This window comes from Onychomys torridus, chromosome 5 (assembly GCF_903995425.1).
Source record: "Onychomys torridus chromosome 5, mOncTor1.1, whole genome shotgun sequence".
Lineage (NCBI taxonomy): Eukaryota > Metazoa > Chordata > Mammalia > Rodentia > Cricetidae > Onychomys > Onychomys torridus.
In genome coordinates, this window is record NC_050447.1 from 110,949,588 (window position 1) to 110,965,635 (window position 16,048).

The 16,048-nt window shown below is 43.1% G+C and overlaps 1 protein-coding gene across 3 annotated transcripts in view; it reads left to right on the forward strand.

Moving 5' to 3' along the window:
* Rreb1 (ras responsive element binding protein 1) overlaps window positions 1–16,048 on the forward strand; it is a 131,870-nt gene that overhangs the window by 80,047 nt on the left and 35,775 nt on the right. For all 3 annotated transcript variants that reach the window (XM_036188633.1, XM_036188632.1, XM_036188634.1), the window contains exon 7: window positions 15,854–15,998. In XM_036188633.1, coding sequence (XP_036044526.1) covers window positions 15,854–15,998 — 145 coding nt within the window. The remainder of the gene's footprint in view (window positions 1–15,853; window positions 15,999–16,048) is intronic.

Genomic DNA, 16,048 nt, shown 5'->3' on the forward strand with positions numbered 1-16,048 from the left:
CTTAAAACTAAAGGCAGATAGTCAAGAAATTTTGAGAAAGTTTAGGTAGGAGACTTGTTTGTTTGTTTGTTTTTCTGTTTTTGTTGTTTTCGAGACAGGGTTTCTCTGTAGCTTTGGAGGCTGTCCTGGAACTCGCTTTTTGTAGACCAGGCTGGCCTTGAACTCACAGAGATCTGCCTGCCTCTGCCTCCCGAGTGCTGGGATTAAAGGTGTGCGCCACCACCGCCTCCTGTGACTTCTGTGGATGCTGGGGATCCAAACTCAGGTCCTAATGCTTGTCTAGCAACACTTTATCAGCTGAACTTTCTTTCCAGCTCCCTAAAAATTCCTTATCTCAAACCCATAGTTTAGTTTATGAGCAAATGGGAGTATAATAGACTCCCGTCAAGCACCGAAAATAATTCACAGCGACATCACTGTGGGTCCAGCCACTGACTTTCCCAAACGCTTTATCAGCTGCTCTTATGTTGAAAATTAGGATTAAACAGAGTGTGACTTCCAAAACAAACTCAGGCAATCAAGCCAGAACACGTCCTCCAGGTGAGGCTAACGTAGGAAGAAGGGCATCTGCAGTTTCTAAAAGTTGTTCCAGAAAGCTTTAAGTTGTGGAGCCATGACCAAGTGAGACCTTGAAAGAGAAGATGGGGACAGACCTTGTTTGAAATGTCTACAAAACAAGTATTCTTTAAAAACAAAAACAAAACCCTGCAGACCATAATTCCACTTTGTTCATTTCCCCAGACTATAAGGTACAGAGTTGTAGGTGTTTGTTAGGCTGGAAGGGGCTGAAGACCTTGGAAGGTGCTCTCATGACAGCCTTTCCCTTTACTCCTGGAAGAGCAGGGATGTGTTCTTATTTTGACTGTCACAGAAAGGTGAAGAGAACTGAGTGTGGTGGCAGAGAGAGGCAGGTGGATCTCTGTGAGTTGGAGGCCATCTTGGTCTACAGAGTGAGATCCAGGACAGGCTCCAAAGCTACACAGAGAAACCCTGTCTCGAAAAATAAAAATAAGTAAATAAAATAAAATAAAAATTAAGAAGAGAAAGAGAGACAGAGGGAGGGAGGGAGAGAGGGAGGGAGGGAGGGAGGGAGGGAGGGAAGGAGGGAGGGAGGGAGAAAAGGAAAGTCTGATGCATGGACTAGCTGCTTTCGCATGGACTTTATTGCCTAACCCCAAGAATGCTGCTGGATAGCAGACCGTCTTCGGGAGTAGAGGCTTATGTGTTCTTATTATACTTGAAGAAAATCTTGGCTGCACAGCAATGTGAGTTACTCCATGATAAATGAGACCAAGAGGCTCCAGAGTTAGCTTGCTCTTCCCAATGCTGCTTGAGTTAAGCCTGTTGCTTGCATGCACAGCTGAACTCGGCTTCCTGGAACAGGTGGTCAGCACTAAATAAGACAAGGAGCAGAGGTGAGGCAGTGTCTCCACAGGATAGTCATTTTTACCCTCTGTCCCCACCAAGAGCAAGAGCCCTGTGAAATTCCTCCATGGTCACGCTAGGTTTCTGAGGACTCCCTATAATGAGTCCTGATACTTGCTGCTTCTCTAGTGTGGAGGTGACCATGCAAAGGTTCAACCAGTCCCCTCACAAAATGCCTCTTAATTACCTGTTCACCCTGTCGCCATGTTCCTCTGTGGGAAGGAAGGTATCAGGCAAGAAATTAGTTCCATGAGAAAAACCTGTGGGACATTCCACTAAGGACAGACTGTGAAGTCTTTTTTCCTGTACATATCCCCTACCTGTTCTTGTTTGTTTATTGGAGATAGGGTCTACCTATGTCACCCAGACTGGCCCCAAACATCTGGGCTGTAGTTGTCCTCCCAAATAGCTGGAACTATAGATAGTTCTGACCTTTAGATAGTTATAAAGAAAGGAAGAAAAACTTTTTTTTTTTTTTTTTTTAAGGAAAGTACCTATTTTCAAGAAGCAAGACAAGTTAAAAGAAAATTGCTTTAGGAACAACTGGAAATCTTTAATTCTGCTTAGAAGACCATACATCATAGTTGGACACAGTGTCATACACCTCTAATCCCAGCACAGGAGGCTAAGTTGGAAGGATCTCAGAGTTGCACACCAGAATGGGCTACAGAGAGAGACCCTGTCTAAAAAGAAAACAGACAAAAAGATCATATATAAATGTTGTCTTGCATGCAACGCTATAACTGAGATTACCAAAGGTTTCCTGTGTGATTTTAATTGTATAAACATACAGAATATTAGCAGCACTGGATATATGTTAATGCATACACATCACACATACAAAACATATATGCTGAGTATTCATTGAGTGGTAGTTTTATGGGAACAGTGTTAAGCATCATCAGCATATCTAGTATTTTACTTTAAAGTAAACACACCTGTGATATAGTTTAGAGGACTTTCTTTAAGTGTTGAAACTTGTAACCAGGGAAGAAAAAAAAAAAATATATATATTAATCCCTGTTCACTCCTCAATAGCATCCTGTTGAGTATCCAAATGATTCAGTGGCCTGTTGTTTTCCCCTGGACAGTGAACATAAATATTTATAAATCTGCTCATCACAGGAGAATTCTTAAGTTACCGATTTCCCCCTAATTACATTATTAAGCTTTCAATAATTAGCTTTCTTACTTGATTATATTTAAAGCTTTCTTGTTTGATTGAATTTAACATTTTCAGCCTTTGTTGACATCTCAGTGGCCATGTTTGGACTTGGGTGCTTTGATAAAGGTGACATTTTCTGGACTGCTTCCGCAGCCATTGATCAACCTTCCTTCCGTTCTGGCTTTCTAGGAAAGAAGTCTCCGTGGAATGGCCAGAAGAGTCTCCCAGGGTCTGTCCTAGGATTCAGAGCTAAGCCTACTACTGGCGTTAGTGCTTAACAACTTGTCCCAACATACGTTCTCTTAAGATATTTAGCCCAACAGTCTGTTGCATGCCAGATCTGCACACAAATTTACAAACAGCAGAAAACAGACTCTGTGCCCTTTACAAATGGAGGAACAGGATGCATTCTAAGAACCCCCAAGTCTGGTCAAAAACAGTGCTTTGCAGAGAAGCTGTGTACCAGATGCCTAAGTCTCCATTTTTAAATTGTGCAAACTCTCATCGTTATCTGAATACATCTTTTCTGCTTGTTCTGTGATTAATTTATCCTTAGAGTGGGGTGTGGATTTGCACTGAGCTATTAGATGATATTCTATGGCTCTTTTCAGGGCTTTTACTTCGCATTTTAGAAATCTGCAACTAGTAGAACACTATGATTATTCTCTGAGAAGGAGTAGGCGAGAGTGACCTCTCACTTAATTTTATTATTCAAATAAGATAAAATGCATGAGAAAACATCAAAGCAGAAAGTTAGCTGCTGTTGATTGAATCTTTTGAGTAGCTGTCTGGAGATGGCAGTGTTTTCTTCCACTTTGGTTTTTCCTTCTCTAATACACTTTTTGTTTTGTTTTGTTTTGTTTTTTAAGACAGGGTTTCTCTGTGTGTAGTTTTGTGTCTTTCCTAGAACTCACTTTATAGACCAGGCTGGCCTCGAACTCACAGAGATCCGCCTGCCTCTACCTCCCATGTGCTGGGATTAAAGGTGATCACCACCAATGCCCGGCTCTAATATACTTTTAAAAGATTACTGCAGTTTTCTTTTTTGGGTGAATAATTTAAAAGTGTACTTGTGACTGGTGCTTATTTTTTATTTCTCTCTGAAAGCCAAGCTGGAGTTCAGTCAGGTTGAAGGGAGGGAAAGAAGTTATAAAACTGTCCACACATGGGGTATGTTCAACAGCAGTCAGGCTGTCTTCCCTTAGTGGGCTTCTCAAGTTCATGATCTGGTCCATAATCCTTTATCATTTGGCTGGCTGGATGCTGATATTTTTAATAACCTTTCTTCTGGTATGGTAGTAGAAATGTTTGTTTATATTCCTCTTCTTTTGGAGAGGAAGTAAATACCAAAGTTTTCTTTTGAATGCAGGCAGTGTGATATTTTGTTGAAATATTTCAAAAGCTTAGTCATACTAGGTGAAACTAGTGGATGGCGTCAAAACCCAGAGCATCATGCTTGCCCATACTTGAACAGCCCAGTATTTAGGAGAGCTGAGAACTAGGTCACAGCAGGCAAGGGATAAGTGTGCTGGAAGCAGGGTGAGAGGTTTGTCGTGGCCTCTTCCACTGTGCATCGGCCCGATGGTCCAAGGATTTGGCATAGACCGTGTGTGTGGATCCAGTTCAATTTTATAACAAGAAATTAGTAGCATGGAGAAGGATTCTGATTTCCAGCACTAGCTCACAGATGGAGACCTGCAAGAGTGCTGGCTGCATTTCCAGGGCAGCACTTCCCTGGGCTTTCTACCTCACATTTTTCCACCTTTGTTTAAATATCCAACCTGTCCAACCTGTTTGGGCTGTGCAAGCTGGTGCTAGCATACACTGAAACGTGCCCACTCATCAACGTTTTTCTGATTAGTTAAGAAAGGCAACATCTCTTCCCCTCACCCCTTTGAAGAGGAAATGAACAAGAAGCACAGAAACTGTGTGTTTGTGGCCCAGAATCACCATCTCTCCTCCGGTGCCCATGTGCACCAGTGAACTGCTCTTTACTTCTTTCCGGGTTCTAGGATCCTCCATGGGGAGCTTATTGGCCTTCAGTGGAGATTTTATATTTTCTCAGATCAGACTGTTTCATAATGGGCTCAGAGAGTGTCAGCAGGTCATTCTTGTGTTCCGTGTTTATGTAACGCAGCTCGCTCACCAGCTTTACAGGTGAGAAAACTGAGGGCCAAGATCATAAGCTGCTCTTTCGAGGCCCCTCCCTCCTCAAGTTGCCGAATTAGAACAGTATGCAGTTCTTCCCTCAAAGCACGGTATTTGATTGTGTCGTCTCTGGAAAGCAGCGGCCATCTGTGCCCTATGTCTGTCCCATTGAAGATGAAAGGCAGCTGTAACTGCTGCTGCAGGCCTGGAGAAGAAGCCCCAGCAGTTTGGGCAGGTGATGACTCTCCAAGCTCATTTGTCATTCTCCTGGTCCAGATTCCTCCTCCTTTCAGTTGGTTCTCACTGGCTCCTAAATGATAACAAGGTGTCCCTGGGCAGTAGAGCCTTGACTTTATCATCGTGCATGTTCTTCTCTCCACCCACCATACTGCCCTGGATCCATTTTTTCCTGTTAGGCATGAGGTGACCATCTTGAAAGGCCCAACCTTGTTCCTTTTCTGGAAGGGCTGGGGAGTGGCGAATGTTGATTCCCTCTTGGCTTACTCTAAAGATGGTTATCTTTTCCTCCTCCACAAAGGAGGATGAATGAATGATGAGGTTCTGCCATCTCTCAGAAACCTAAGAAGAACCTCCCGCCAGGCTAAAGTGACTGGTCTCAGTGACTGGAGCCTTCCATTCCACCACGAAACAGAGGTCTGGGCTTGGTTTGACACTGTTGTTTTAGCCTGGGCTGCGCTGTGGTGAAGCTGGGTTCCCACAGAGGGAATGACTCTGAGCCAGTGAGGCTACTTTGAGAGTGGTGACTTCATTTGGGGCCCCACCACACGAGACTGTCGTTTTCAGGACAGGACTGCCTATGGGTATGTACTTGGGACTTCAGGCTGTAATGGGAAAGTTAAGAGAAATGAGGTAGTTTAGCCTGGGGAAGGAACTGCCCTGGACTGTTTGGGGACTGTTAGCTGGAAATGCTTCCTCCCAGTCCATCTGCACTCACATCAGGAAGATCAAAGCCAGTGATTTCAGATCTGTGTGAATAAAAGTTCTGTTTGACAGGTAGAAAGAGATCAACTCATGCGACCTTTGTTGTCTTTGTTTTCCAAAGTAAGTTATGTGTTTAATTTTTTTGAGGGAAGTTTATCATTATTGGACTTTCTCGTCTGACTTTCTTTGGACCACCAGCCCCCAAATAATGACAGTCTTATTATTAATTATGAAAGCTTGGCCTTTAGCTTAGGCTTGCTTGTTCCCAACTAGCTCTTATAACATAAAATTAACCTGTTGCTATTAATCTACATTCTGCTATGTGGCTCTTTACCTTTCCTCTATTCTGTATGTCTGGCTCCCCCCTGTCCTGCCGCACAGTAATCTGACCCGGAGTTCCTCCCTCTGCCTGGAAGTCCCGCCTATTCTCTCCTGCCTAACTATTGGCCATTCATCTCTTTATTAAACCAATCAGGTGCCTTAGGCAGGTGATGCAAAACACAGACAACATCTTTATAAAACTCCTGGCCTCAGTCTCCCTGGTAGCTAGGTTAATAAGTGTTGACCCCAACTGAACATGGAATTTTATAGACAAGTATGCTCAAATAAGCTATACAAAATATAGTAACTGAGAAATTACTTTAGGAAACCAGTACATGCAAAGGGGGAAAGAGGAATATATGGGGCCAAAGGCCTAGCCGTTAGGAAGATGTCTAGAGTAAAGATTGAAGTGATGGACCTGGGCTGCCTTCCAATTCCCCTCCTACTGGATGTGAGTCAAGGAGAGCAAGAGGGAGCTAGCTGTAGCAGCCACTACCAGGGGTTCCTGTTTCTACGGAGACAAATGACAGCCAGAGGCTGCCGTTCACTTCTTTTTTTTTAAAGAAGGGAAAGGAGAAGGATGTAAGGGGTCAACTTCTGTCCTCAAAGCATAGTACCTCTTGAGCGTCAAAACTGCAGCTCATTTCATCAGTGAGAACGTGTTTATACCGGGACAGGTCTTATGCAGGACCAAGACAGAAAAGAAATTGTTGATGGATAGATGGGAATTGACTTTTCCAAACTATGGAAGGCACCTGACACAGGAGACCAGAAATAGTGGTCTGAGGGTTGAGACCACAGGATTAGAGAGAGTACCTGGGCCGGCAAGGTAGTGCCCAGAAGCATTTGTTAATGAGGAATGCGAAAGTGGTGCATGCCTTCTTTGAAGTAAGATTCCCTAACCTAAATAAAATTCATCTTTCCTTTATACTGGCACCATCATGTTACCTGAGTATTGTGGGGTAAATGGGGACCTGTTACCTGAGTACTGTGGGGAAGCGAATCTCAGGAAAGCAGTCTATGATCATGGAGAATGTTGTCTCCACAGGTGCCTCCTGAGCAGGGGAAGTAGGAATAAACTTCAATATTAGGATGAAGGGTCAGAGTTTCACTTTAATGACCTCCGTTGGGCCCCATTGTCCTATAAGAGGACATGGAGTCTAACTGGGTAGTGGTGGGATGGCTATATACTATGTGTAGGGCATTTGACCCATGCATCAGAGAGATTGGGAGCACAGCCAAGACATTCCCACAGAATGCCTGCAGACAGAAAGTTTTTGCCTCATGCCCCGCTGACTTCTAGACTGTTCCGAGAATGCAGGTGGTTGGGTCAGCACAGCGGCTCACACATCATCAAATTTTTCTCCACACCCTGGCATGGCTGGTGTGACCTTCCTTCTGGACAAGCATGACTGAACATGAACAACACCTTTTGTAAGGAGGTGTCATTGTCCTAATGGGTGGGGCTCACTGAGACTGTCTTCCCATTCCGTCTTCATGCTCCATCCCCCTTTTCACTGCACAGAACTTGACTGACAGTGTGGGCATCACTCCCAGCCTTCTACCCTAAACCCCTTTGCTAAGTATTTGTTAGAAAAACAAACACACTTCTCTGTAGAGACATGCTTTTCTTCAGTCAGAAGTGTAGGTTGTAGAGCTATGATGCTTCTTAGATTTATTCACTCCTCGTTGGCTTATCACAAAGACAAGAAAAGCTAGCACCAGATAGATGGGGATGTGTCTATACCCAGGTTGCCAGAAACCTGTTTGAACCAGTCACCTTCGGTAATGTAGAGCTGGCAGTGTAGAGTGTAGTGATGGGATGACCTTTCTTGTCATGTCATTTGTTCAGATTATCAAACACTTCAACCCCTCCACTAATAGATCTATGAGGAAATCACACCTGGAAAGCTAACATGAACTGGAAATATCTAGATCTCTCCTGAGCACTACCCTTCTGGTGTAAATTAGATATGGGAGACTTAATGAATGCCACTTACCTGGGTCAGTCCTTAGGTTGGGTTCCATTTAAAAGTATTCAAAAGAATTTTAAGACTGTTATATTCCAAATTTCTTTCATTTATGTATTGGAAGATGGGTCTGAGAGAGGTTTAGCATTTACTTCCAAAAACTGTCTACATCCTAGTCTGATGTAACCAAATCTGAAGGCAGTGTAAACAGCTGAAGAATTTGAGTAGGCTCTCCAATTATTCACACTCACATCCTTCAGTGTCATGGCAAGGTCTGTGAAAACCCAAGTGGGTGGGCCCACCGAAGCTTCCAGCCTGGAGTCTAGGACAAGGCTTTGTGGCTCTAAGAAGCTTCCAGGTGAGCTTGATCTGAGGTCCAGGTTTAGAAATCAGTGTTGAATACCAGATTGCATCATAACTTCAAGGCCACTGCAGCCTACCTTCTAAACTCCAGCTTCCTCCTCAGACCAAGAGAACAGTTGACCTCATGACCAAATCTGATATTTACAGATTACTTAATTTGCTGAAATATCAGCAGAAAGTTCCTGTATTTGAAAATAGAAGAGATGTTAAGAGCTAGTGAAGGGTGCATTTTAGGGACTGAGCTGTGTGATCCATCTTCCTCAAGTTACTTAAATCAGTTCTTGTACAAACTATAAAAAGTACAGTTTAGGGGCTGGGGATTTAGCTCAGCAGTAGAGTGCTTGCCTAGCAAGCGTAAGGCTCTGGGTTTGGTCTTCAGCTCCGGGGGGGGGGGGGGGGGGTGGGGGTGTACAGTTTAACAGTGATACTATTAGTATTCTTATGGATAGTTCACTTTACTAAATGGGTCTTGTGTTATAGATATTGCTCTGTATAAATAAAATGCTGATTGGCTAGTAGCTAGGCAGGAAGTATAGGTGGGACAAGCAGAGAAGAGAATTCTGGGAAGTGGAAGGCTGAGGCAGAGACCCTGCCAGCCGCCGCCATGAGAAGAAGTTAAGATACCGGTAAGCCATGAGCCATGTGGCAACTTATAGATTAATAGAAATGGGTTGATTTAAGATATAAGAATAGTTAGCAAGAAGCCTGCCACAGCCATACAGTTTATAAGTAATATAAGTCTCTGTGTGTTTACTTGGTTGGGTCTGAGCAGCTGTGGGACTGGCGGGTGAGAGAGATTTGTCCTGACCGTGGGCCAAGCAGGACCAGAAAAACTCTAGCTACAGTCTTCTCATGACCAAAAGATTTAGCTCATTGACAGATTGCTTGCCTAACATACTCTGGGTTTTATTTTCCTGCATTGTAATCAGTCAGTCAATAAAATAAACCCCAAATTTTAGAAAACAGAACAATTACATTTATAGGAGGAAGTGTTTTTTAATTTTTTGTGTGTATTAGTGTTCTACCTACATGTTCGTTATGTGTACCATATATGTACTGGGTACCCTTAGAAGCCAGAAGAGGTCCCAGGTCCACTGGAACTGAAAGTATTGGTGGTTATGAGTAGCCTTATGGGTGTTGGGAATCAAACCTGGGTCCTACGAGAGCAGTAAGTACTTTTAATCATTGACCCATTTCTCCAACCTCCAACAAAAGGAGGAAGTTTTAAGTTGAAAAATTAGTGGTCACCCTCAAATTCAAAGTAGCTGTTAAAAAAATTCAGCTAGGGTCCATGACATGGTTCAGAGGATAAAGGTTCTTGTCAACATATCTGATGACCTGAGTTCCATTGCCAGGACCCACATGGTAGAGAGAGCTGACTCTTGAGCGTTGTCCTCTGACCTCTATACCAGTGCTACACACGTGCCCACACACATCTACCCAGATCCACACACAATAGATAAATGTCTAAAATAGACTTTTAGTTACTCATCTAGACTTACTCTCAGTTTCTGAAATGCCTGCATTGTCTTTGCTCATTACTGTAAAAGCCATGCAGATGTTGGAAATGACAGATGAGTGTGAGAGACGATGCCATATTAAAAAACTTTTGCTATCCAAGACAGTTAATCAAGCCTGTAGACAGTGCAGAGCGTTAAAGAATTTCACTAGGTTTTGGTGGAGAACATTTCTGATTCTGGAAATGTTAACAAAACTGACAGTTGAGACCACAGTGTGACAGATTACTACTGTTCATATATCACATGTCCAAAGGAAAACTTGAGAATTTTATGCAACAGCAGAAGTATACTTTGGCTATATGTTAACCTCTCTTGAGTAGAGGCACCATTTCGAGCTAGTTAATTAGTTCTAATAACAGGGGATATTAACCTTCTTCAGCATTCATTTTTGGCATGGTTGCCATTAAAATCGACAACATTATCTTCACCAACCAGACATCAAGTCTGTTCACATTATGTTAGTAAGGTCAATTATAGTACTGGGGGACTTGAGGATGGATGTTACAATGATACTCTGACTAAAACAGTTTCTGCATACACTTTGTTCTTCATTTGTCCGTTCGTTCTTTGCTTTGACAGACACTCATTTTTTCCTCAGCCGGCCAGCCATGTGGTGTGTATTCCTTGTCTGCATGCTGTGTGCCTTGGAAGCTGGTGCAGAGAAAAAGAGGGAACAGGTTCTTCAGTAGTAGAACTCACTTTTGGTTCAAAGCAGAGGACCAAATTGAGTTCAGGATATTACTATTCTCTGCTGTGTATTATAAAGGAATCAAAATTTATAATACAGAGGTAGCATGTGGAGCCTTAAGACCTCATAGGAGGAATTGCATGATACAAAACCTAGATAGCTGAAGCCAGACCTAGGAAGCCCTGGAGTGCCACTTCCTAGGCAGAAAGTGTAGGAAATGCCTGGTTACTAAGGCAGGAGCTTACTAAGAATCATTAGGAATTCTGAAGACTTTAAGCAGGAGGGAGTATGGTACTGTCTGTTTTAGAAATTGCCCTGGTGCTGTGTAGAGGATGAAGAGCAGGTGGAAGGGCAGTGTGGCTAGCACACAATAGTACTTAGACTCTATCGTCTATGATGCAACCATCTCAGTTATCATACGACAGCTTACCCAGGCACAGTGTATTCCCCACCTCCACATGCTGCGTGTGTGTGTGTGTGTGTGTGTGTGTGTGTGTGTGTGTGTGTGTGTGTGTTAAAGGACAGCTTCTGAAAATGAGTTCTTTCCTTCCACCACTTGAGTTCCCAGGATCAAACTCAGGTTGTTAGAGTTGGTGGCCACATTATTGTGTTTTAAGACATCCATCTTCCCAGCATACTACCACCAGAAGAACCTTTAAAAGAAGCTTGCAGGCCAGCTGCTAGCCCGGCAGACATAGCAGTGAACAAGAGAGACCTTGTCATGAATAAGGGGGAAGGTGAGAACCAATACTCAAGGTTATATTCTGGCATCAATATGTATGCACATGGACATATACACACATGTGCAACTACATACAAGAACTGTAAATGTGGTTAGGGTCATGGATTATATACTTATTTAAATTCTGATTTGTGGTACTCAGCTACTTTTCAGAAAGATAATTACCAGTTTTCACATCTACTAATACTGTATCATAAGTCATCTTTGTCAATCTGGAAAGTGAAAAGATATCATCAATTGGATTGTTCAAGGGAAGAACAGGGAAGGCTGGATTATGAGCTTGGGTGAAGGAATCTTAGGCATCTTAGTTCACAACAAACTTAGAATTAGAATTAGAAATGTGTCAGGTAAACTCACTTGCTCAGCAGAACCAAATCAGGCTGTTTTTCTGCCATCTTCCAGTGTACCACAGTTGTGTGCTCTGTACTCTAAGAACATGATCGTTTAGATTTGTATTGGCTGGATCCAGTGTGGTCCAAATGTTGATTGGCACACACTCTGAGTTCAGTTAGTGACCTGTATGATTCTTCACACTTGTATGCAGTGTTTCGGGGGCTACAGTGTTTTAATTATGAAGAGAGAACTTGGCAAAATGAAACGCTGTAATCCCCTTGTGCTTTTTGAAGAGCTGTCCTGTGGAAAATATTGTAAATGGTCAACTTTGTCACCTCTGAGGACAGACAGACGCTTAAAGCAAGAGAGGCATTTCTGACTGGTGTGCCAAAGACGGAGCTTTACAGTGAGAAGAGCTGGTGAAGGTAGAGAAATCCCTGTGGCTGGAAGCATGCAATGAAACTGGAGGACATACACTCTGCTCTGCTTGGATGGAGAGAGACTTCATGTGCTGAGTGTGCAGCTGGATGACATCTCAGTGAGCTGGGGGCTCACTGGCCTTCACTGATTTGGGGTACATGGAAATTAGATGAAATCTAGGAAGAAAAGGCTGGCATTTTATGGACAGGAATTGAGAGTTGTGTCTTCCCCACCCATCCTTGCTACCATGGCCCTCCCCTGACAGGAAGAGGCAATTCTTGGCTCACTGTGATGGCTCACCTATGTCCTGTGAGCCTTTGGAAGGAAGTGTATAGCTGAAGTGGTCATCCCTGCCTCAGGAGGCTAGGGATACAGAGCCAGGTTGAGAACTCTGGCTGTTGACTGGTCATGAGTTACCCTGCCACTGTTATCATCATGAGGCTAGAAGAAAATACTGGAAACTCCCCATACAGTGGCCAGCAACCAGAGCTTTCACTGTGGAAGGAAGTTGTACTTGGGTTTTGAATCTGATGTCCCAGCAGGAATGTGGGAGAAGTAGAATGGATTGCTCTGTTCGTCCAGCATTTATGTGTCACAGAGCTTCTCTGACCTGCCACCTCTACTCTGTGTCCAAAGCATTCCTGCGGGCAGAGGTGTGAGACTGGCGTGAAGGTTCAGCGGTCCTTGATCGAGACTGGAGTCAGGGTATCATTCGTGCCTCTCCTCTTGGCCCTTCACCCTCCTTTATCTCCTGTTGCATTTTGCCAAGAGTTTGATATCTGCTATTATTCTGCCTTGCTCCACAAGAAACCAGTAAGAAAGGGCCCAGGTCCAGGTTATGGTCCTGAGTTTCTAGCAGCTGATCCAGAACAGAAGTGATGCCTGAAGTGGCCTTTGGAGGCCATCTTGCTTAATTGGTAGAGCATGATGTCAGGTTGGTTACACTGTAGCTCATTCTGGCAGGAAGGCCATGGCCTCCCTACATCTGAACTGTTTTCCCTGTAGAAAGGACAGTCATCTAAGTCATGTTCTCACGGAGCCCTCACTAAATGCTGGTTCCAGACCCTCTTTCCTGTCTGCTATGAAAACAGTTTCTCTCATAAATCCCAAGGGTGAAATAATACAGCATTGCCTTATATATCCATGTGTGTTTGTACCATGATTGAGAATATGCAGCCTGAAATGGGCCAGTGTTTACAGCTATATTCTCTAATTTCTAGTGTTTTTACCATCTTACAGGAAGGAATGTTCATTTAGCTAGTATAATTAAAATTCATCAAAAGACCAGATTTTTTTCTTTTCTTTCTTTATTTATTTTTTTTTGATTTTTTGGTTTTTTTGAGACAGGGTTTCTCTGTGTAGCTTTGTACCTTTGCCTGGAACTCACTTGACTAACCCTTACAATTGAGTTCTTTTCAAATCTTAGATTTTTTTTTTTTTTTCAAAACTTAACATTTGTGGTGAATCATGCAACAAAAGTCAAAAAGAAACTGACCACCTTGCCTTTTTTCACCTATAAATTTTGATATTAAAAGAAATGATTTGGACAGACATAATGGTGCAAAAACCCAGCATAGTGTGCATCTAAAGTCCAGGCCAGCCATAGCTGCATAGTCAGACCCTGTCTCCAAACAACAAACAAAAACAAAGAGATGGTCTCCTTGAATCACAATCACTTTGGTACTTAGAGCAGAGCTGTTTGTGTCTGTTAACTTTCTTATGGCTTAAGGTAGCCAAGAACTGAATAATAAAGCATCCTTCCCTCAGAGTCTAAGCAAGGGATTCTGTGGCCGTAGCCTGATTGTCTATGTTAGATCTTTCTGCTCCACCACATCAATTTCCACAAAAGAACAGGTTTGGTTGAGCCCTCTTTCCCCAAGGCCTATATTCTCTGTCCTCAAAAGCCAAGCTACCTTTTCAGCAGGTCCAGCTTGACTGATGGTTTATGGCTGTATTCTAGAGTACAACTATGAGGCAGAAAGAATGAGCCTGTGGCACTCTGTAGCATCATGACTCAGCCACACCTGTGTAGGAAAGAGAACTCCCGATGCTATAGGACACGGGCTGAATGTAAGAAACAGCATCCCAACCACCTCAAATCTTTGGCTTGATCAGCCTCCACATGTGGCCTGCCACTGATTCACAAACTGCCTAGCCTTTTCATACTCAGCCTGTCTCCTTTCAAGAAGGCATCTGAGGAACAGGAGCTAAGCTGCTCTTCAGAGTGAGAGGACAGAGCATGAGAAATGCTCTTTCCTACTCTTAAGAACTTCTTGGAACTAGTCCTTTGGAGGCTGAAGAGAAGGATCACAAACTCAAGGACTTGTGGATACAGAGTGAAAGACCAGCCAGAGACAGTGCGTCCCTGACTCAAAAAGAAAAAAATTAAAACAGATGTGGATAAAGTTCCACTGTATAACTCTTGCCTAGCGTGCATGAGGCCCTAGCTTCCACCCCAGAACTGTGAAAATGAACCACGAAAACAAATGCTTGTCATCTAGGTAGAGCTCAGTGGTAGTTCTTCCTGGTACCTATAAAGTCCTGGTTCCTATAAAGTCCTGGTTCTGTCAGCTTTAGCCCTTGGCAGTGCGGATGAGGAAGGATTAGGACATCTCAAGTAAAATTGTCATTTAAAAGAATTATTTGTAAGAACCTACACCTATATTCCTACATCCCACACAGTTTGACCTTGATCCTGATAATGGTGGTGGTGGCATTAGCAAATTGAAACCATTTTATGTTGTAAAATAAGGAGTTGGTTTTTTGTTTTGTTTTGTTTTTAAAATCTAATGCCATTCTTGTCTGTATGTCTTGGGACCTTTCCTTAGAATTTTGCTTTAAAAATTGATAAAATAAAGCCACATACATAATTAGTCATAAGACTCTCATTTTGGAACTGACACATACATAGTATTTATAATGCTTCCTTGTGTATGTACCCTAATTCTGTAGATATCACAGTTGCATCATATAATGCACTCATTGTGCTGTCTAGATTGTTTCATGGTCTGTTAGTCCACATAGCTCTTAAGTACCCCAGACTTCTGCTATGTCAGTACACTTCCAATTTGATAACCCCAGATGCTTCCACAGGTAGAGAATGACAAATATACCTGATAGGTGGAAAGAGGTTTCCAGGGGCAGGTACAGAATTGGGACTTGATGTATGATCTAGTGGAATGATTTAAGAACCAGGGAGTTCTTTATACTGTTGAATCATGTGTCCTAAAATATGCTTTTTGTCCAAGGACAGTGGACCAACTGATAGTTTGTTCTCATCTTATTAATTCCAGTCAAGTTTGTGAGTGTCTCCCAACAAGATACTGAGCAACACTTCTGCACTGTGCTTCCAAGATCATGAAAGAGATTCAAGGAGATGATGTAGTTTTCCAAAGACTGAAGGCACTATAGAAATGATGCCCTTAATTAATAAAGTTTAGGAGTGTGATATTGGTCAGTGAGAGAGCACTTGCCTAGTGTGTATGACACAGTGGGTTCAACCCCCAACACTTGAAAACAATAGTGATGACTGATGAGTACCCTGCCTACATATAATATTAAAAAAGAAAAGAAGCCGGGCCATGTGGCGCACGCCTTTAATCCCAGCACTTGGGCGCAGAGGCAGGCGGATCTCTGTGAGTTTGAGGCCAGCCTGGTCTACAAAGCAAGTTTCAGGACAGCTCGGACTGTTACACAGAGAAACTCTGTCTAGAAAAACCAAAAAGAAAAAGGAAAAGAATGTGAGTCTTGTGGTGGTGGTGGTGGTGGTGGTGGTGGTGGTGGTCAGACCACATTTTCTGTGTGTCTTCTTTCTAGACATATGAAGATTCATGAGAAGGACACTAGCAGTACTACAGCTGCAGCCCCTCCGTCCCCTCTGAAGCGAAGGCGGTTGTCCTCCAAAAGGAAGCTGAGTCACGATGCCGAGTCCGAGAGAGAAGACCCAGCACCAGCTAAAAAGGTCCTCTGAGTTTATGGCACGGATGTCCCTCATCATGTGGCTTTTGGCAG